General features: G+C 46.8%; 2 protein-coding genes across 4 annotated transcripts in view; one reads left to right on the top strand and one right to left on the bottom strand.

The window, feature by feature from the left end:
- The window catches only part of LMAN2L (lectin, mannose binding 2 like), an 83,418-nt gene extending 81,625 nt beyond the window's left edge, over nt 1-1,793 (bottom strand). Inside the window, exon 1 of the mRNA XM_053890642.1 lies at nt 1,680-1,793. The gene's annotated coding sequence lies outside the window, so the exon portion shown is untranslated. The remainder of the gene's footprint in view (nt 1-1,679) is intronic.
- CNNM4 (cyclin and CBS domain divalent metal cation transport mediator 4) overlaps nt 1,698-21,348 on the top strand; it is a 40,874-nt gene continuing 21,223 nt past the window's right edge. For 2 of the 3 annotated variants that reach the window (XR_002083492.2, XM_019461486.2), the window contains exon 1: nt 1,698-3,200. Coding sequence is in view for 2 of the 3 variants with exons in the window: in XM_019461486.2 (XP_019317031.2) it covers nt 1,799-3,200 (1,402 nt within the window). In the remaining variant the exon portion in view is untranslated. The remainder of the gene's footprint in view (nt 3,201-21,348) is intronic. The other variant, XM_019461599.2, reaches the window with a different exon arrangement.

Here is a 21,348-nt window from a genome sequence, read left to right as displayed (position 1 = left end):
AATATGAAGTGAGGCGCCTACCTGAAAGGGACTGCTTCAGGCTGGCCTAGTATGCACAACACTATAGGATTGTTCCTCTCTGTTTGGGCTCTTTCCGGCTGGTATTGATTGTTGCTTTTTTTGGCAAACAGTATACCACAACAAAAATAAACACATGTGTTTGTGCAGGGAGAGAGTAAAATGGATTCTGTGTCTCCAGCGTTGGGAAAAAAACTTGCTCTGAGACCCAGTGGTCAACCTGGTACCCGATTCCCTATTTTGTGCACCTCTGCAATTATTGTGAGGTTGTTTGTCTGTCTGTCTCCTTCCCCCTAACAGGGCAGGCGGCTGCGGTCTTCCCCACACCTCCTGAGTGCTTGGTGCTCAATTCATAGTCGCTAACTGACACCAAGGTAGGGCCATCCAGGAAGTAGTCATTTCAGGGCTAGGCCTGGCGCCACACCTCTCAGCTCATTTTCACATGCGTCTGCCCCAGCTGGCCAGTCACCACCACAATTTGGGGTTAGGGGTTTGGTCTGGAAGGGCAGGCAACAACAACATCAGCTACACAGAACATTCAGAATTGTCCTGTCCTGTTCAATGCCTAGGCCAAGTGTTCCCATAAGCTTAGTGAGATGGTGCCCTCTTGTCATTCTTACTCCCGTTTTATTGATATAGAAACCTGGTCTGAGAGACACTCCAATGTGCCTTACCAGTCACACAAGCCTGTTCTTAAAATAGCAATCTGGAGGGACTCCAACTTGTGCCTAGATTCAATTTCTTCATCTGTTAAATGGAAAAATAACACTACCTCTTAGTGTTGTGCAAAGGATTAAATAAATATTATGCATATGTGTTTACTTGCTTATTGTCTGCTCTAGACTGTAAACTCCAGGGGGCAGGGGCTTTGGCTTATTCACCACTATATTGTCAGAGTCTGGAACAAGATGCCTGGCACATAGGAGGGACTCAACATTCGCGTCCTAAAAGGAAATGACCTAAGACTAGGACGGATCTTGGCCCTTCTTTCTGCGGGTACAATCTATATCCTCAGTTTCCCAGATTCTCCTCCAACCAGGCAACCACTGGCCAAAGGATGTCTCAGACTGGGGGCAGGGCCGTGGAACCTACTTCTGGCTTTGGGACAAGGTCATCAAAACCCTCAAGAGTGCAGAGGCCACAAAAGTCTTCAAGGGGCAGTCTGCAAGGCCGAAAGGCCTGTAGGCCTCTCAGGCCTCAGCCCTCAGGTTCTCCTTTTCTTTTTTCTTTTTGTATCAGTAAAAGCATTTTTCTCGCCCGAGCACAACGTGGTACTGCTTCCGAGGTTCCAGCAAAGAGCAATCCCCCCAGCCCCCCCACCCCACCACCCCCCCAAGAAAGCGGCAGTGCTCTGGGGAAAGAGCCGAGCATGCGAAGCCCGGCTAGGTTGCGGCAGAGGAGCGGCGACACCAGGAGCGCAGGCCTGGGCAGCAGAAGAGCGGGCCGCGCGTACAACCCGTGAGCAGAAAGGCCCGCGGGAATGGCCGCGCGAGGAGAAGGGCGGGGCGAGCGTCCGCCCGCGGCTCCCGCGCTCAGGCGCAGCTCCACCTTAAGCGCGGGACCCCCTTAAGGGCGGGCACCGGAGCCGCGCTTCCAGAGGCGGGGTCTCCCATGCAAATAAGGGGCGTGGGTCGGCGGGGCGGGGCGGGAGGGGCGCTGACCTGACGTCAGGCCTGCGGCCCGGGCAGTTGGCTCGGCGGCGGCGAAGCGGCAGGAGCAGCGGCGGGAGCGGGGCCGCGCGGCGGGGCGCGGGGAGCGGCGGCGGCCGAGCCGGAGCAACATGGCGCCGGTGGGCGGGGGCGGGCGCCGGGGCGGCGGGCCGGCCCGAGGGCGCCTCCTCCTGGCGACGCTGCTGCTGCTGGTGCTGCTGTGGGCGCGGGGGGCCCGGGGTCAGAGCGACCCCCAGCGGGGCGCGATCCTGGGCATGAGGCTGGCGAGCTGTAACAAATCGTGTGGGATGAATCCGGATGGCATCATCTTCGTGTCCGAGGGCAGTACGGTGAACCTGAGGCTGTACGGCCAGAGGCTGGGCTCCATCTCCAGCAACCTGATCTCCTTCACCGAGGTGGACAACTCCGAGGCCACCCACAACTCCACCAACTGCCCCGAGCTCACCAAGGACCTGGTCGTCCAGCAGCTGGTCAACGTGAGTCGAGGGAACACGTCCGGGATGCTGGTGGTGCTCACTAAGTTCCTCCGGAGGAGCGAGAACATGAAACTGTATGCACTGTGCACCCGGGCTGGGGTGGACGGGCCCTGGCAGAGGTGGACCGATAAGGACTCGCTGCTCTTCATGGTGGAGGAGGCTGGGAGGTTCCTGCCCCTCTGGCTGCACATCCTCCTCATTATGGTGCTGCTGGTGCTGTCGGGCATATTTTCTGGTCTCAACCTGGGGCTTATGGCCCTGGACCCCATGGAGCTGCGCATCGTGCAGAACTGTGGCACCCAGAAGGAAAGGCGCTATGCCCGGAAGATCGAGCCCATTCGGCGCAAGGGCAACTACTTACTCTGCTCGCTGCTCCTGGGAAACGTGCTGGTCAACACCTCCCTCACCATCCTTCTAGACATCCTCATTGGGTCTGGACTCATGGCGGTGGCCTCCTCCACCATTGGCATTGTCATCTTTGGGGAGATTGTACCTCAGGCCTTGTGCTCCCGACACGGGCTGGCAGTGGGTGCCAATACTATCATTCTCACCAAATTCTTTATGCTTCTCACCTTCCCCCTCAGTTTCCCCATTAGCAAGCTACTGGATTTTGTTTTGGGCCAGGAGATTCGCACTGTTTACAATCGGGAGAAGCTGATGGAGATGTTGAAGGTAACGGAGCCCTATAATGATCTGGTGAAAGAGGAGCTAAATATGATCCAGGGTGCCCTGGAGCTACGGACCAAGACCGTGGAGGACATCATGACCCAGCTCCAAGACTGCTTCATGATCCGCAGTGATGCCATCCTGGACTTCAACACCATGTCGGAGATTATGGAAAGTGGCTATACCCGCATCCCCGTGTTTGAAGACGAGCAGTCCAATATTGTAGATATTCTCTATGTCAAAGACTTGGCCTTCGTGGATCCTGACGACTGCACCCCCCTCAAGACCATCACCCGCTTCTATAACCATCCAGTGCATTTTGTCTTCCATGATACCAAGTTGGATGCCATGCTGGAGGAGTTCAAGAAGGGTAAGGCCTGATGCTCGCCCTCTCCGTTAACTGTCTTTGTGACACCTCTCATTCGCTTGCCTGTTTTGTGTCTGCTGGTCTTAGTGTTTTTGTGTGACTCTTTTCCTTTGCCCATCACTTCCTGTGCCTCTGAGGTGAATGGTATTTGGGACAGCAGGAACATTTCCTAAGCGTCTGCTGTCTGCCAGCTACTGTGCTTTGTGCTTCAGGTGAATCAGAGTTGAGACACACTCGTGCACTTGGAGGGATAGAGCAAGGCCTCAGGGAGCTATTGAAGCAGGACAGAGTAAGGCTAATGCCTTAAAAGAGGCCACGGACATTAGAGTGTGGAGCCCCACATCTGAGTGGGCTGGGGACCTGGGAAAACCTTCACATGGGAGGAAGCATTTGAGGAGAGCCTGAAGATATGGGGAGACGTGGTACTTGAGGCACGGGGAACCCCACGAGGAGCAGAGCACCTGAATGGGGTGGCAAAGGATGTGCTTGTGGCCCAGCAGATGGTCCTGTTGAGCTGGGTATAGGCTCTGCCTCTCAGTGGTCAGGGGGGAGAGGCTGAGTCATCTGGGGCCTTTGGAAGAGCCTGTAGTCAGGGCAGTAAGTTTGCTTGGAGCTTGGAGCTTTCGGAAGTTTTGAGCAAGAGTGATGTTACTGGAGCTCCTAGCCCACAGAAGCCGAATTGGGAGGTCTCTGGTTTGCTCCCCACTCAGAACAGTGCCAAGTAATGCTTTCGACTACTCAGCAGAAGTAAGCACATCAAGTTTTGGTTATTGTTCTGTCTTTTCGCAGGCACCAAACATAAGCTTCCCTCCTGTGGTCTGAGAATCTTCAGCTGGCCTTGCAGTGCCTTGTGTTCTTTCCTCACATGGGTTCTTGGCCAGTTCTCAGGTAGTTAGAGAGGCACTTGGAAGTTTTACTCACCAGCCTCAAAGCTCAGGACACACACCCCTTTCCTTACTTCCAACAAAACTTTTCCTCCCACTTCTGCCACCCAGAAGCCCTCAGTGGCAGTAAACAAGCCAATTATGGAGTAAAACCCTCCTAGGCCAAAGGGAATGAGGAGGCAGAAAGGGAAGCTCTTCATAAAGGAATGGGGGAAGGGACCAGGGACTTTGCTTCCTTTCCCCATAAGTAGAGCTCCTGCTGGCTAAGGCAGCCTGCCAGTTTAGGGCTGGGAGCACCTTCGGCACTCAAGCAGGGAGCAAGCCTCAGACGCTTGTCAGTCTATTATTTCATGAGAGTTGGGGAGAGCCTGGAACTGGCTAGGTCAGTGGTGGAGGGTGGGATTGGTAGGAGGAGGCCCTGCCAGGTTTAGTCTTAAAAGATGCTCTGGTCAGGGCCAGAGTGGGAGATTGGTACCCTCCCTTCATCAGTTTGAGAGAGTGACTCGTAGCATCAGATCTGAGAAGGACTTGAGTAACATGAGTCCAAGTGGGAGACAGTCTGGTAAGGTGGCTTCATTGCAGAGGGACTGAAGGGACATCTGGTGGTGATGACACAGTGTGGGGGGAGCTTTGCAGGTCCAGGCCCTAGAACCTGTTTGTCCCAGGTAGCTGAGCCTGAAGAAGAGCAGTGAGGATTTGTGCCCCACCTTCACCCTGCAGCCTCTTGGCCCTGAGGACTTCTCCCATGTTGCTTGGTGAGGAACCTGGTTGGGACTCACCAGGGCGGCTTCCTGCTCACCACCTCTATGGTCCTTGGGACTGTTGCTGGTGACACACCCTACAAGCACGTTTGCATCGTTCATCTCGAGTCTGGAAACAACCAGTGTGGCTGGGCTGGGCTTCCCAGCCCCTGATCGGCAGGGTTCAGCTCTTGTCTGGTGGGAGCTTCCTAGGGTTGGCAGGACCATCTTTGGACTCATCACGTAAAAAAAGTATTACTTCAGGAAGCTGGGAAAATAGAGCTAGCATCTTTTGGCCCAGAGCTCTGCTGAGTGGAACTCTCCAGATGTACATTTTAGTTCACTAGACCTTACTTAACAGGGGCCAGTGGTCTGAACCTGAGCCCCAGCCCTCGCCCTAGCCCTGGAGGGGGTGCTGCTAATTCCATGGAAATGCAGGCACAGTCTACCCAGTGCAGCATGAAGCCCTGGAGATGTGAGTGTGATATGATGGTCACTCCTAATGGACACATCCTGGGGCTTTGTGGTTCTGTCCTAACTCATTGCCACTCTGGGCTTCCCCCAATATGGCCTCTCCAAAATCTTTCCATCGGGCATTTACCTGTTAAGTCTGAGGCCCTCTAGGACACGGAAACACTTTGCATTTGCACCTTAAAAGATTTTCTTTACAAATCTGATGTTTGGAAGCCTTCTTTTTTAGCTAAGAAAAACCCAGTGGGCAAGCTTAACATGGCCAGCATTGTCGGCAGCATCAAAACAAGAGCTGGGTGCCTGCCAAGTGTGGTCAGGCATCTGCCTGAGGGTCTTTCTTATGCTTCAGTAGACTCTTCAGCATCTCCAAGTTGGGTGAGGGCCCAACTCTGACCTCTGCCAGAGTCTTTCTGCTCTGAGTGTAATCCTGTTTTAAGGTCATTTTGTCTCCTCCTTGTTCCCCAACATTATGAATTCTGTGTGGGTAGGGATCATGCCTTATTAGTGTTTTCACCACTTAGTACCTGGAAAAGAGATGGGTCTGTAGTAAATGTTTGTTAAGTGAATGAAAGAATGAATGAATGAACAACTAATGAATGACTATCTGGCAAGCCCTGCTGGCCTTCTTACTGTTCCTTGAAGACACCAAGACACTCCCACACTAGGGCCTTTGCCCTGGCTGTTCTTCAGGCTGGAATGTTTTTCCCCAAATGTTACATGCCTCGCTGTCTCCCCTCCCTCCTGTCTGCTTCAACTTTACCTTCTCAATGAGGCTTTCCTGTTGTCCTATTTGAAACTATAACCTTCCATCCTCCTTGACCTTCCTGATCTCTGCTACCCTGTGCTAATGTTTCTTTTTTTATAGCATAAATCACTTTCTAACAACTCCGTAATTTACAGATTTACTATGCTATTTATTGTCTGTCTCCTTCCATTAGAATATAAGTTCCAAAGAGCAGAGCTCTTTGTTTCGGTCACTGGTGTATCCCTAGGCCCTAGAATGGTTCTTGGCACATAGTAAGACATCTCAATAAAAAGTCATGGAATGAATGAATGATCTGTTAGATTTGAGACAGAATTGTCCCCAGTCCATAGGTATTAGAATTTTGAGGAGCTGGATAAGGGATAAAGTAAAATGGGTGTTGTGCTGTTATCCAGGGGACTTGATATTTCTAGTTGCATCAAGACAGGAGGAGCTCCTACAGTAACATATAATGGTTCACGGACTGAGAAGCTGAGAAGCAGAGTTTGGGGTCCTTTTTTTTTTTTTAATTTTTTTTTTTTTAATGTTTATTTATTTATTTATTTATTTTTTAACGTTTATTTATTTTTGAGACAGAGAGAGACAGAGCATGAACAGGGGAGGAGCAGAGAGAGAGGGAGACACAGAATCTGAAACAGGCTCCAGGCTCCGAGCTGTCAGCAGAGAGCCCGATGCGGGGCTCGAACTCACAGACCATGAGATCATGACCTGAGCCGAAGTCAGACGCTTAACCGACCAAGCCACCCAGGCGCCCCTTTAATGTTTATTTTTGAGAGAGGGACACAGAGTGTGAGCAGGGGGAGAGGCGGAGAGGGAGACACAGAATCAGAAGCAAGCTTCAGGCTTCGAGCTGTCAGCACAAGAGCCCGATGCGGTGGTTGAACTCACAAACTGCAAGATCATGACCTGAGCTTAACTGGTCAGATGCTTAACTGACTCAGCCACCCAGGCGCCCCATGGGGTCCTTTTTTTTTTTTTTTTTTTTTTTTCTTTTTAATATTTATTTATTTTTGAGAGAGAGACAGACCAAGTGCAAGCAGGGGAGGGGCAGAGTGAGAAGCAGGCTCCAGGCTCTGAGCTGGCAGCACAGAGCCCGATGTGGGGCTCCATCCCACAAGCCGTGAGATCATGACCTAAGCTGAAGCTAGACGCTCAACCAGCTGAGCCACCCAGGTCCCCAGAGTCTGGGGTCTTGAATGTGATGCATGGTTCCCTTTTCCTGTGCTTCAGTTTCTCTGAATAAGCAGTTTTTGGCCGTCGGGAGTATACATACATAGCTTCACTCATTAGTGTGAGTCATGAAGATGCTCCTACACACTTAGACAGGCTTGAGAAGTTAGTTGCAGACATGAGGCTGAGCTTCCCTTAGAGACTAAGGTAGAAGGTTACAGCTTCTCAGCTGCTTTGCCTCCCAACTCAAGGCATTTATCATTAGATATTTGTTGAACCTCATACTGTCTGTGCAAGACATGGGGCTAGGTGCTGCAGGACCTCAGGAGTAAGACTATCTGATTGGTTAGAGCTATAAGGCCACTGAGAGGCTCATGCCATTTGAACCTTGGTCCTTTGACTTAAACCCACTTAAACCTCAACTTACACCTCGCCTAGAACTGTTTGCAGTACTGGGTGTTGTGGTTGGCTTTGTCCACAGCTTGAGATCTTAGAACAGCGGCTCCCTGGGCTACTCCTGGCCCAGTTGTGTTTTTCCTTTACCAAAGATCCTCTCAGACCCTGGAGGCAAAGCGACGAATAAGCTCTCCCAAATCGGTCAGAAACTCCAGCCCCACAATGAAGCTCACCTTTCAGCTTTCTGCTGTCCTTTCCCTCTGTGACATTCCTGCCCTTTTCAGACACTGTGCTCATTTGTAGTCATCTTATCTTTCCCCACCTACTTTATAACCATCTAGCCCCCTGTAAAGACTTGGGTTTAAACTCTACCCACCCTGGTCACCCACCCATGAGATGACTTTGGACCTATTACTGACCTTGTAGAAAGTTACTGGGCATATGTATTGAAGAGAAAAACAGCTAGAAATATTTTCTTTAAAAACTCCTCCCATGTTTCCATCTGTGCCACAGCACACTTCTCCCACGTACGTTTTTCTTCCTGAAACAACTTTATTAAGAAAAAACACTGCATAATTTTGCCTTTACTTTTGGTTCCTACCATCTGACACACTTTAAGTACCTTATTTCTCTTTGTTTCCTGGTTTGTTCCTTTGTTGCAATAAATATCTAATTTTTTGAGGCCTATGTGTCAGACATGGTGCTTGCTGTTGGGAATCAGAGAGGACTAAAACAGTGCTGTTGACAGAACTCGCAGTCTACCAGGGACACAGACAGGTAAATGAAGCTTACTGTGCACAGTTCTGGTAGGTGCAGTGGGGCCAAGGAAGGTCTAGGCCTACGAGATGCTTCTGACGTCAGAATAACAGGATTCAGTGATCATTTTGGAGATGTTGGAGTCAGAGCCAGGAAGTAGTTGTGAACATCTGTTGTTTCTAGCTTGGGATTTAGATGGATGATGTTGTCATTTAACAGAAGTGGGAAGAGGCGGAAGCAAAGACAGTTTGGAGAATTGGGGGTGGTGGTAGTGGTAAAGTGATGTGACCCTTGATTGGACTCCTTTGTGCTCACCAGAGCTGCTCACACTTGAACGTGCACCTGAACTGCCTGGACATTTTGTTAAAATGCAGAGTTGAACTCAGTGGGTCTGGGGTATGGCCTAAGAGGCTGTATTTCTTTTCTTTTCTTTTTTTTAATGTTTATTTTTCAGAGAGACAGACAGAGCACAAGCAGGGGAGGGGAAGAGAGAGATAGGGAGACACAGAATCCGAACCATGCTCCAGGCTCTCAGCTGTCAGCACAGAGCCCGATGTGGGGCTCGAACCCACTGACCATGAGATATCATGACCCGAGCCAAAGCTGGGTGCTTGATGGACAGAGCCACCCAAGCGCTCCTAAGAGCCTGTATTTCTGACAGGCTCTCAGATGATGGCCATTTTGCTGGTCTGGGACCACACGGAGCAGTGTGAGGGTACAGTCCATCCAGGCAAGTGTGCAGGTGAAAGTGCTTAGGTGGGGGCACTTGGGAGGGAGGCCAGAACCAGGGTTAAAGGTTTGGAAGTCATCTGAGAGCAGGCAGAACATGCAGAGCATGTAAAAGCTCGGTTAAAGTGACTCCTTGGAGAGATGAAAAAGAGCCAGGCAGGCGTGGTTTTGGGACCCTCCTGGGGAAACCAGATAGGGTGATGGCCAAGCATAGACTGGGGATGGGACAGTTAAGTCATAAGGTGCTGGGAGAGGACAGCCTCAAGAATGGAGAGCTGGGGCATCTGGGTGGCTTTGTCAGTTAAGCGTCCGACTCTTGATTTTGGCTCAGGTCATGATCTCGCAGTCATGAGATCGAACCCCGTGTCAGGTTCTGCGCTGACAGCACAGAGCCTGCTTGGGATTCTCTCTCTCTCTCTCTCTCTCTCTCTCTCTCTCTCTCTCTCTCTACCTTTCCCAGCTTGTGCTCTCTCTCTCAAAATAAATAAACATTAAAAAAAAAAAAAGTGGAGAGCAAAGTCAGCTACACACCTGGTCTCTCACAGCTCCACCTGGAAATAGTCTCCAGCTGAGCTGGTGATTTGATCTTGAGAAGCTGCCAGGGAGCAAGTGTATCTGAGACGGTGACAGGAGCCGCCTGTTAGGGCAACGGTGCCAGCGGGGCAGATGACAAAACACTGGCCAGGCTCCTCCTCACTTTCTCTTTGGTTAGGTGCTTGTGGGCATGGAGCATGGCCACCGTGGATAGGGAGGTATGGTGCTGGCCGGCAGGCAGCTGCACATCTCCCCGTCGCTGGCATCCTACAGCCTGTAGGCCAGGCTCCATAGGGAAGCCAGGACTGACGGCAGTTTCTTCAGCCTCTTGACAGATCACTTCCCACAGCTCTTACTTGTGTACTGGAAGGCACTGCCTGTTGTCTAAGCCCTAGGAGCTTAGATCGTACCAATCTAACATGCTGGTGTTTGCTTTTCAAAAGTCCTATATTTTCAGTTAGAAAGCCCAGTCCCAGAGTTTCCCTGAACACCTCTGGTCAGGACGGGGGGTATTGAACAGATGCTTAAATAGATGAGTGCACAGAAACACACAAGCACAGGACTGTCCTACAGGAGAATGGGTAAGGGGCAGGGCCTTTGGAGAAGCCGATGCCTTTCTTATCAGTAGAAGTCTGGGAAGGCATTCCAAAGGAGGCGGCATTCTAGCTGGATCCTCAAAGGTGCATAAGATGCAACATTTCCCCACTTCTGTGCCTCGTATTCTGGGAGATTTTGGATGAAACCACAGAATGAGAGATGAGTGTATTTGTCATTGATGCCAACTTAGGGTAAAACTGCTTCTGCAAATTGTGATCGCTCCTCAGCCCTTTCCGTGGATGTGAGAGTTCAGGAATTTCCCAGAGGCGCCTGAGACGGCCCTCAGCTTAGGAGGATGGGGTGTAGCTGTCCGGAGCTGTTGCTGCTATTTGATCCAGCTGCCTGCTCTCCTTCTCTGAGCCGCTGTCTGCTGTCCAGTACAGCTGCCCTGTGACGAGATGCTCGCCCATTCTGTCCCTCAGGTTACCCCTGTTGTCACGCCTGAGTGTGCCAAGACATCCTGTTGTAAAAGGCTTTGTGGCTACATAAAGGACTCCTGGCCCACTTCATAAACTGGAGTCTGGACTCCTCAGTCTATTCCTGTTCCATTTTTTTATGTGATTTTCTTTTTACTAGTGGTTATTATAAACCAGATACATCTTATCATCAGAACTTTAGGAAACACAGAAAAATCTAAACAAAACAACCCATGAACCTGTGATCTGGAGAGAACTACTTTTTAATATTGTGATTTGTTATAATAATCTTTTTAGAAATTTACTCTAAAAATCATGTCACAAGCAGCAAGATCAAAACCATTTTCTTTTTTTTTTTCTTTTGTGTGTGTGGGGGTGAGGGGGCAGGAGCTGAAACTTTACTTGCCCCAAACCCCATCCTTCCTGCCAAAACCATTTTCATTTTTATAGCCATGTAAACTTTCCCATTAGCTGCTCATATGTATTTTCACATGGAAACCATTGTCTACATACAATTTTGTGCCTTGCTTTTTGGAACCCAGTTTAGATTGGTTCTTCTGATTGCTCCTCTTATAAGACATGAAATCCCTTTTTATCCCTGGGATTCTTGGGAGGAGTATCTTGGAGGATTTCCACAGACTGAGGGCTGGGCAACACTGTGCGGCTGATGAAAAGGTGAGCCCAGAGGGCTGGGGTGTGCAGCTGCCAGGTTGGGTGTGTGTGTGTGTGTGTGTGTGTGTGTGTGTGTGTGTGTTTAGCTGCCAGCCTGTTTTGCTGGGGGTTAAACCTGGTGTTGCTGGAGCATTCCCCAGAGGTTATAGTCAGAGTTGCTTCCATGCTGCAGGGCTGATTTACTGTGACCTGGGCAGGGTTCTTGAAAGACTGGTTTCCCCAGGCTCTCTGGACCGCCTAGTCTCTGGCCAGCAGGCAGCCAGGAGCCTTGGTTGGAAGGAGGCTCCATGCCCCCCATCCCAGTCAGGCTTACTCCCACACACACTCATTCCTCCCCCCGCCAAATACACATAGGACAGGCTCACAACACACACACACACACACACACACACACACACACACCACACACACCTCTGCCTCCACATGGATATGCTTAAACACACACCCCCTTCCTTACACAAGGGGGCAGATTCACTCATCCCTCCATGCAGGCTCTCACACACATACACATACACATGAATGCACACATGCACAGTCACCTGGAGTCCTGCTTTTTTTTTTTTTTTTTTTTTTAGGTTTATTTTGAGAGAGAGAAAAAAAGAAATTCTAAGCAGTCTCTGCACTGTCAGCACTGAGCCTGATGTGGGACTTGAACTCATGAACCGTGAGATCATAACCTGAGTAGAAATCAAGAGTCAGATGCTTAACTGGCTGAGCCACCCAAGATGCCCCAGGAGTCCTGCTTTAAAATTAGTTCATCTAGGGTCACCTGGGTGGCTCAGTCAGGTGGTTAAGCGTCCAACTTCAGCTCAAGTCATGAACTCACAGTCCATGAGTTTGAGCCCCGCAAACCCCATGTCAGGCTCTGTGCTGACAGCTCAGAACCTGGAGCCTGCTTTGGATTGCTGTGTCTCCCTCTCTCTCTGCACCTCCCCCACTCACACTCTGTCTGTCTGTCTCTCTCTCTCTCAGAAATAAACATTAAAAAAAATTTTTTTTAATTAGTCCATCTCTCATCACACTTTCCTAAGTTGGTTTCTTTTTTTTTAAAGGATTTTTATTTATTTTTTTAGAGACAGAGTGAGCATGAGCAGGAGAGGGGCAGAGGGAGACAGAGAATCCCAAGCAGGCTCCGTGCTTAGTGTGGAGCCCCATTTGGGGTTAGATGCCACGACCCCGGGATCACAACCTGAGCCAAAATCAAGAGTCATGTGCTCAACCGACTGAGCCACCCAGGCACACCTAAAGATTTTTACTTTTTTCAGTAATCTCCACACCTAACATGGAGCTCAAACTCACAATCCCAAGATCGACTCACATGCTGTACCAACTAAGCCAGCCAGGCACCCCCCTAAGAGTAAGATTAAAAAGTGAGTAGATCTGGGGCTCCTGGGTGGCTCAGTCAGTTAAGTGTCCGACTTCACCTCAGGTCATGATCTCGTGGTTCATGAGTTCAAGCCCCACATCGGGCTCTGTGCTGACAGCTCAGAGCCTGGAGCCTGCTTCAGAGTCTCTGTCTCCCTCTCTCTCTCTGCCCCTCCTCCGCTCGTGCTCTCTCTCTCTCTCTCTCTCTCCCTCTCAAAAATAAATAAACATTAAAAAATAAATAAATAAAAAGTGTGTAAAGTGAGTAAATCTACAGTGGAGTTTATTTCATGAAAGGCCCAAAACAGTCACTGACTCTTAGTCTCAGAAGTTTCTCTTTGGTTGCTGGTGATTTGGTTGTCCATGTTAATGACAGTATCTAGCTCAGAGGGTTGTGGTGAGGACTGAATGAGGTAAGGCATGTAAACTGCTTAGCTCAGTGCCTGGCACCATTGTCATCATGCAATAAATGTTAGCTATTTTAAAAATTATTGTTATTACTATCCAAAGGTGCCCCAGTTGGCACGGACACCAACTTGGGCTGTGGTGGTTCTCATATACTGGCTCAGGTGGCAGGCTGCCCCACTGTCCGGGTGTGGTGCCTTTCTTGGAATTCTGAATACATTGAGGTCAAAAGAGCCCACTATATAATTACATGCTAATTCAGATACCGTCTTATCTGGGCCCCTAGTGCATATCTTAAGGGTAACAGATGTCAGAGCTTAAGGAAAAAAATATATGGAAGAGAAACTTCAAATTGGGGAGATTCTTCTCATTTACTGAATTATTTGTTTCTCTAAAGTTGGAGAAAGTTAAGCCTGCCATCCTGATTGCCAGCACATTTGGTGCTCCAACCGTGGGAGTTTAATCTGAGGATCCAGGAAACCAGGCAGGTCAAGGGGCAGGGCCACATTTCTCAGTTGCACCTCTACTTGGGTTGTTTCATGTCAGGATTCACCTGTTGCCTGCTCCCTCCCTGGTGTCCCAGTTAGGGAGAGAAGAGGTTATGCTAGAAAAGCAGCAGAGAGTAGAGGGGTATCTAAGAGAGCAGAGCCTCCCCATGAAGCCCAATCTCCCCAGAAATGCCCCAGACCCAGAGCTCTGGAAAAAGGTTAAGTATGAGCAGAGAGCAGAAAGAAGGAAGAAATGCCTTCATTAATGGTTAACCTTTATTAAATACTTAATTAATCCTCCAAATGCTATAGATGGGAACTGAGGCTCAGAGAGGCTAAGAATCTTTTCCAGACTGTATGACAACTAACTGGCAACTGCAGCTGTTCCCTTCCAGAGGCCAAGCTCTTAAGCCCTGTTCCATGTCACTTTTCAGTAAGATCATGGATACTAAGAAAAAGATGACAAGATTGGGATATTCCAATAACTCGAGGCTGGAAAATTTACTGTTAGTTCTAGATTTAAAAAAACAAAAATTCTTTTTTTTTGTTTTAATGTTTATTTATTTTTGAGGGGTGTGTGGAGGGGAAGAAAGAGATGGGGACAGAAGATCTGAAGCAGGCTCTGTATGACAGCAGAGAGCCCAATGCAAGGCGCTTGAACCCATGAACCGTGAGTTCATGACCTGAGCCAAAATCAGACGCTTGACCAACTGAGCCACCCAGGCACCCTGTTCTAGGTGGTGTTTGTTTGTTTGTTTGTTTGTTTGTTTTAGTTGAGATACAGTTGGGCGTTTGGATGGCTCAGTTGGTTAAGTGTCCGATCTCACCATTCATGGTCATGACCTCACCATTCATGAGTTTAGAGACCCACTTCGGGCCCTGTGCTGACAGCTCAGAGCCTGGAGCCTCTTTGAATTCTGTGTCTTCCTCTCTCTCGGCCCCTCCCCTGCTCACACTCTGTCTCTGTCTCTGTCTCTGTCTCTGTCTCTCTCTCAAAATAAATAAACATTAAAACAAAACAAGATAAAAAAATTTAAAAATTTGAGATACAGCTGACATATAACATTGTTAGTTTCAGGTGTACAGCATAATGATTCCATATTTTTATAAATGTTTGCCACAGTAAGTCTAGTTAACTACATCCATCACTTACCACACAGAGATAAAACATTTCTTTCTCTCAGCACAAGAGATGACAACTTTTAAGATCTACTCTCTTGGCAAATTTCAAATATATGATACAGTATTGTTAACTATAGTCATTGTGCTGGAAATTACATCCCTAGAACTTATTTATCTTGTAACTGGAAGTTTGTACCTTTTGACCACCTTCTCCCATTTCTCTCACCTTCCATCTCCTGCCTCTGGCAACCACCTAGATATGTTTTAAAGTAAACTTTTCATTGAAGCAAAGTGCATAAATCATAAATGTATAACTTGATAGTTTTTCACAAAGGAATAGCTCTGTGTCACTGCTACTGAGCTCGGGAGATAGAACATTATCAACACCCTAGAAGACTCTTGCCATGTACCCTCCCAATCACTGCTCCTGTCCGCCCAATCATGATGGTTTAATTTTTTCTGTTTCTGAACTTTTTTTTTTTTAATTTTTTTTTTTTTTTAACATTTATTTATTTTTGAGACAGAGAGAGACAGAGCATGAACAGGGGAGGGGCAGAGAGAGGGAGACACAGAATCCGAAGCAGGCTCCAGGCTCTGAGCTGTCAGCACAGAGCCCGACGCAGGGCTTGAACTCACGGACCGTGAGATCATGACCTGAGCCGAAGTCGGACGCTTAACCGACCAAGCAACCTAGGCGCCCCCTGTTTCTGAACTTTTATAAGTGAATCATCCAGTATGTGTCTTTTGTGTTTGGCTCCTGCTCAACATAAAGGTTATGAGTTTCATCCATGTTGTATGGAGCTCATTCCTTTTTATTGCTATATAGTATTCCATGATAGAAATATACTGTGATGTTGATGGACATTTCGGTTGTTTCCAATTTGGAACTATTTAAATAAGGCCACTAACAGGCGCCTGGATGGCTCAGTTGTTCAAGCATCTGACTTCGGCTCAGGTCATGATCTCACCATTCGTAAGTTTGAGCCCCACATCGGGCTCTGTGCTGACAGCTCAGAGCCTGGAGCCTGCTTCGGATTCTGTGTCTCCCTCTCTCTGTCCTTCCCCTGCTTGCACTCTGTCTCTCTCTCAAAAATAAATAAAACATTAAAAAAAAATTTAAATAAGGCCACTAAAAATGTTCTTGTTCATGTCTTTTGGTGATGTTATGTAGGCATTTCTGTTGGGAATATACCTAAGTGTGGAATTGCCAGGACATAGCATAGGCACAGATAAGACACTTTCCCAGAATGCTCTTACAAGTTTACACTCCTGTCCCAACTCTGATATTGTCATCTAGGTAGGTGTGTGGTAGTATTTCATTGTGATTTTATGATACATTTCTCTAGTGACTGATGATGTTGAACACATTTTCACATGCTAATAAACATATGGGTTAGTGCCTTTCATATCCTGTTGAAGATTCTTTGCCTGTACACAAGTTAGGAAGCTTGTGTCCTGTGTTATTTTCTAGAGCTATAATGTTTCCTTTTCACACTTAGAGCTGTAATCCTTCTGGAATTTGTTTTTGTTCCTGAAGTATTACAGTTTGAATCTTTTTTAAAATCCGTATGGGTTATCTAGCTGGTCCAGTACTGCTGTTGGAAAAACTGTCCTTCCCCACTGAGCTGTGGTAAAAATATGTGTGGGTCTGTCCCTGGACTCTCATATTCCATTGGTCTCTGTCTTTCCTTGTTCAATACCACATTGACATAACTGCAGTAGTTTTCTAATATGTTTTGATATTTGGTAATAATTATTCTTTCTTCGTTCTTCTTTAAGATGATCTTGACTGTTCTTTAGCCTTTTTCCTAGGAATTTAATGGAATTGCATTGAATCTATAGATCAACTTGAAGACTTGACATCTTTATAACGATGAATCTTCCAATCCATAAACGTGGTTACCCCTCCATTTGTTTTATAGCCTATTGATTTCTTTCAATAATTTTTTGTCGTTTTCTTTGTTGAAGTCTTACACATCTTAGATGTATTCCTAAGTATTTTGTGATCTTAAATGGTGTCTTTAAAATTGTGTTTTCTAAAATGTTTGTTGCAAATTGTTCCGCTTGGGGGGTGTGCTGCAATTCAATTCTGATGGTAACCACCTGGAGTTAGCATTGGACCATGCCCCCCACACCTCCCTCACAGCCACCCACATGCTGCCCTTGCTTCAGATGCCAGTCATAAGTCAGGTCTCCCCTCCCCCACTGCCCCTGACTGGCAATAAATTTAGGGTTCCCATGACGACCCCCCCTCTCAGGTTTGATGATACTCTAGAATGACTCCTAGAATTCAGGGAAGTGCTACACTTATGATTACAGTTTTATTTGAAAGGATACACCTAGAGTGAGGTCTGGAACAGGAACAGGCTTGGATGCGGAGCTTCCGTGGCCTGGCCGCATTGAGTTAGGGTGTGTCACCCTCCGGGCACATCAATGTGTTTTATGACTGAGAAGCTCCACTGAGCTTTGGGGTCCAGAGGGTTGGGTTTGGTTTTTTTTGTTTTTTTGTTTTTTGGTTTTTTTTCCTCTCCCACCCTCCCTGAGGGTGTGGTCCAGAATTTTTATCAGGATTTCATTACCTGGGCATGATTGATTAAGTTATTGGCCACATGATTGGACTCAGTCTCTAGCCCACTGCCTTCCCTGGAAGGCAGGACACCTGAAAGTTCTGACCCTCTAATGCTTGGTTTTACTGGTGACCAGCCCTGCCTTGAAGCTACCTAGGGGCCCACCTGGAGTTGTTCATCAGAATAACAAAGCCACTTCTATTTACTCAGGAAATTCCAAGAGTTTTTGAATCTCACTTTGGGAAGCCAGAGTCCAAGACCAGATATATTCTTCTTTTTTTATTATGTTTATTTATTTTTGAGAGAGAGAGAGAGAGATCTGTCCTGTGTACGTGAGCAGGGGAGGGCAGAGAGAGAGGGAGAGAGAGAATCCCAAGCAGGCTCCGTGCTGTCAGCACAGAGCTGGACACAGGGCCCAAACACACGAATCGTGAGATTGTGATCTGAGCCAAAGTCGGAAGCTCAACTGACTGAGCCATCAAGGCGCCCCCAGATGTATTCTTTATAATGTAACACGAGTATGGATGATTTTTGTATAGTGACCTTGAAACCATTTGCCTTGCTAAATTTACTCATTAATCCTAATAGTTTATTTTAAGTTCTTTTGGATTGTTTGCACACATAATTATGTTGCCTGTGAACAATGGCAATTTTATTTACTTCTTGCTAAACCTTCTACATTTTATATCTTGTTCTTAATTTCATTGGCTAGGACATCTAGGAGTGTGTTGAACTGGTGACAGGGGCATCCTTGCCTCATTCTAGGTCTCGGGAAAACTTTCCAAATTTATCATTAGATATGATTTTGCTGTAGTTCTTAGGTAGAGTTCCTTTATCAGATCAAAAAAGTTTCCTTTCTTTTCTAGTTTGCTAAGAGTTTTTATAATAAGTAGATGTTGAATTTTATCAAGTGCTTTTTAAATATCTGTTGAGATGATTGCATGATGTATCTTCTTTATTCTGAATTACACTGATTGACTTTTGAATGTTCACCCATAAACATTTGTTGCATAACTGGACTAAACCTCACTTAGTCATGATGTGTGATCCTTTCCACACATCATTGGATTTGATTTGCCAATATCTTTATTTAGAATTTTGGCACCTGTGTTCATGAGAGAGAGAGGTCTAGAACTGTTTTTTTCAGCCAGTAAACAAACTACCAGGGAGGAAGATTTATAAGATTATCTCAGATATTTCTATTAGGGTTTTTATTTTTGTTTTGTGGCAGGGAGAAGAATTGTTTGGTAATTAAGTCCTTTTTCCTCTTCTAAGTAATAGTCCAGTTTGGGTGAACAAGTTTGAATATACCAGGTAATATTCCTGCCCTCTTCCTCCCCCTCCCCTGCTTCTACTGGTAACAGAATGAGCTCCACATCAAATGTTGCTGCAGTTTTTCGCCCTCTTTGGGTTTTGATGTGAGGTCTAGGATGATTTTTATAGTTCGTAAACATTTGGACATGGTGTATGGTTACCAGTTACCAGCAAGGGTTCACCAAGGGAGAAAAAATGCTTTTTGTGTGTGTGTGTGTGTGTGTGTGTGTGTGTGTGTGTGTGTGTGTGAATGGGATAGGATTACTAGGTTAGTAAAGTTAGAAAGCTAGCCCCAGGTTTAATGTATCTTGGTGTCAGTCAGCTAAGCATTTAACAGAATGTCCTATATCTTCATGACTAACATGGGGCATGTGGGCTCATTAATAATAGTCCATCTTTTAGATTGATTCGACTGTAGGTTATTAGCTGGTTGCACAAATAGGGACAAAGAACGGGTGCTCACAAGGCAAGGAGAGGTATGATAACGAAGGGGCTCCTTCTGGGTGGGGGGCTGGAGTGGGAGGCCAGATGGCCCTAGAGTAACAGGAGACAAGGCCAGAGGTGCTACTGAGAAAAGACGACTAGTGGAAAGAGGGAGAAGCAGTTTGCTCTAAGGGTCCAAAGTCGAAAGGAGGCTGGTGTTGCTGACAGATGACTGGGAACCTCCTTGGCACCCCCTGATCACTTGCCCCTGCCTTCCCACACTCAGGGAGGTATTGTCAGCTGGGCCAGCATTTTCTCTCCACTTCATTTTCTTCTGCTGCACAAAATAGCTCTAGTTCTGTGTATTCCTCCCTGCCTTCTGAACTGTCCCTGGCTGAGGCCTCCAGGAGAGATTTCCACATCTCCAAGACAAAGACATCAGCATTAGATCTGACCTCACTTCTCAAGTAACTTTAAGAAACTTAAAAGAAAATAAACAAAAACCTGTATTTTGACCCAGTGATTCTCCTTCTAGAAACCTGAGGGAGACAGATATAACCAAGTATATTTATTGCAAGGATTTTCGTAATGGCAAAAAAAAAGGGGGGGGGGAGAAGGAAGGGCACAATTTAAGAGCCCAGTGGGTATTGGGGTTATGCACACATGTGTACAGTGAAATAATATGCAGTCTTTGAATTTTTAAAAATATTTTTACAACATGGGAAAATACAAAGAATGTGAAGTATTTACAAATTATTTAATTTCATTTAGTATTTCATTTTAAAAGACCAAACAAAATACTTAGTTAACAGCAGTTGTCTTTGGAAGACAGGATTATAAGTGATCTTAATGTCCTTTTTTGCACTTTTGTTACCAATAGCAAAAAAGTGTATTTATGTGTGTGTGTGTGTGTGTGTGTGTGTATATATATATATATATATATATATATATATTTGGTGTAAAAATGATTATAAGAAAATTGGGAAATTAGAACATTTGATGTTGATGATCTTAAGAAATTACATATTGAGGTGTGGTATTGCATTCTATTGTGTTCTGCTTTTTAAAAGAGTCTTTATCTTTTAGAGATACTAACTGAAATGCCTGTAACATTTATAGATGTTTACAGATAAAATCTGAGATTTGCTTCAAAATAAGCCAGTGAAGTGGGTAGGAGGAAAGAGGAAACAAGATTGGCTGGAGTAGTTGGAGTTGTTAATTATTTAGGTTAGGTGAAGGGCCCTGAGGGTGTGATTACATTAGTTCCTGTACTTTTGTAGATGCCTGATATTTTCCATCATAAAAGGTTAAAAAATTAGAGACTGCTGGCTAAATGAAAAATCAAAAGCATGAAGACCTGTCACAGGACCAGTCTTAGGGTCTACTGATATCCGCCTGTCAACATCTTCACCCCTGGGTGCTTGGGTTAAAAGGAGAAGGCTATTGGGGTGCCTGGGTGGCTCAGTACGTTAAGCGTTCAACTTCAGCTCAGGTCACCATCTCGCTGTTCCTGGGTTTGAGCCCTGTGTGTTCGGCTCTGTGTGCTGACAGCTCAGAGCCTGGAGCCTGCTTCAGGTTCTGTCTCCTTCTCTCATTGCTCCTCCCCCGCGTGCTCTCTCTCTCTGTCTCTCAAAAATAAACATTAAAAAAAATTTTTTTTAATTAAGAAAGTAGAAGGCTATTTAGAGAAGCCCCATTTCTGAATCCCACCTTGCTTTATCCCCCCTCACAGTGTGATTCTGGACAGGACTTCCCTGAGCCTCAGTTTCCTCCCATGAATAGTAGGAGATGTGCGAGGGAGAGTGCCTGAGAACATGCTCACCCCCACTGCTCCATAGCTGGGGGCAGGTAGACCCTGAGATGGGAGACACCCAAGTATCTACCATCAGAAGGGGCAACTAAGGTCTGGCCATCTTGACAGGGCTATTCAAACTTTTTTGTTCATGCCACCCTATTAGAAAACTGTTTAAAAAAATAATTTTTTTTTTAATGTTTATTCAGCTTTGAGAGAGAGAGACAGAATGTGAGCAAGTACAGGGCAGAGAGAGAGGAAGACACAGAATCCAAAGCAGGCTCCAGGCTCTGAGCTGTCAGCACAGAGGTCAATGCGGGGCTCAAACCCACAAACTGTGAGATCATGACCTGAGCCGAAGTTGGACACTTAACCGACTGAGCCACCCAGGCAGTCCGAGAAAACAGTTTTTTAAAAATGTTTATTTATTTTGAAAGAGAGAGAGCAAGTAAGGAAGGAGCAGAGAAAGAGGAAGAGAGAATCCCCTCCACATGGGGCTCATGCCCTGAGGTGAAATAAAGATGCTTGGGGTGCCTGGGTAGCTCAG

This window comes from Panthera pardus, unplaced genomic scaffold, assembly GCF_024362965.1.
Source record: "Panthera pardus isolate Hobbes unplaced genomic scaffold, ASM2436296v1 HiC_scaffold_25, whole genome shotgun sequence".
Classification (NCBI taxonomy): domain Eukaryota; kingdom Metazoa; phylum Chordata; class Mammalia; order Carnivora; family Felidae; genus Panthera; species Panthera pardus.
Note: the sequence above shows the minus strand (reverse complement) of the source record. Positions and strands in the feature narration are given on the sequence as shown.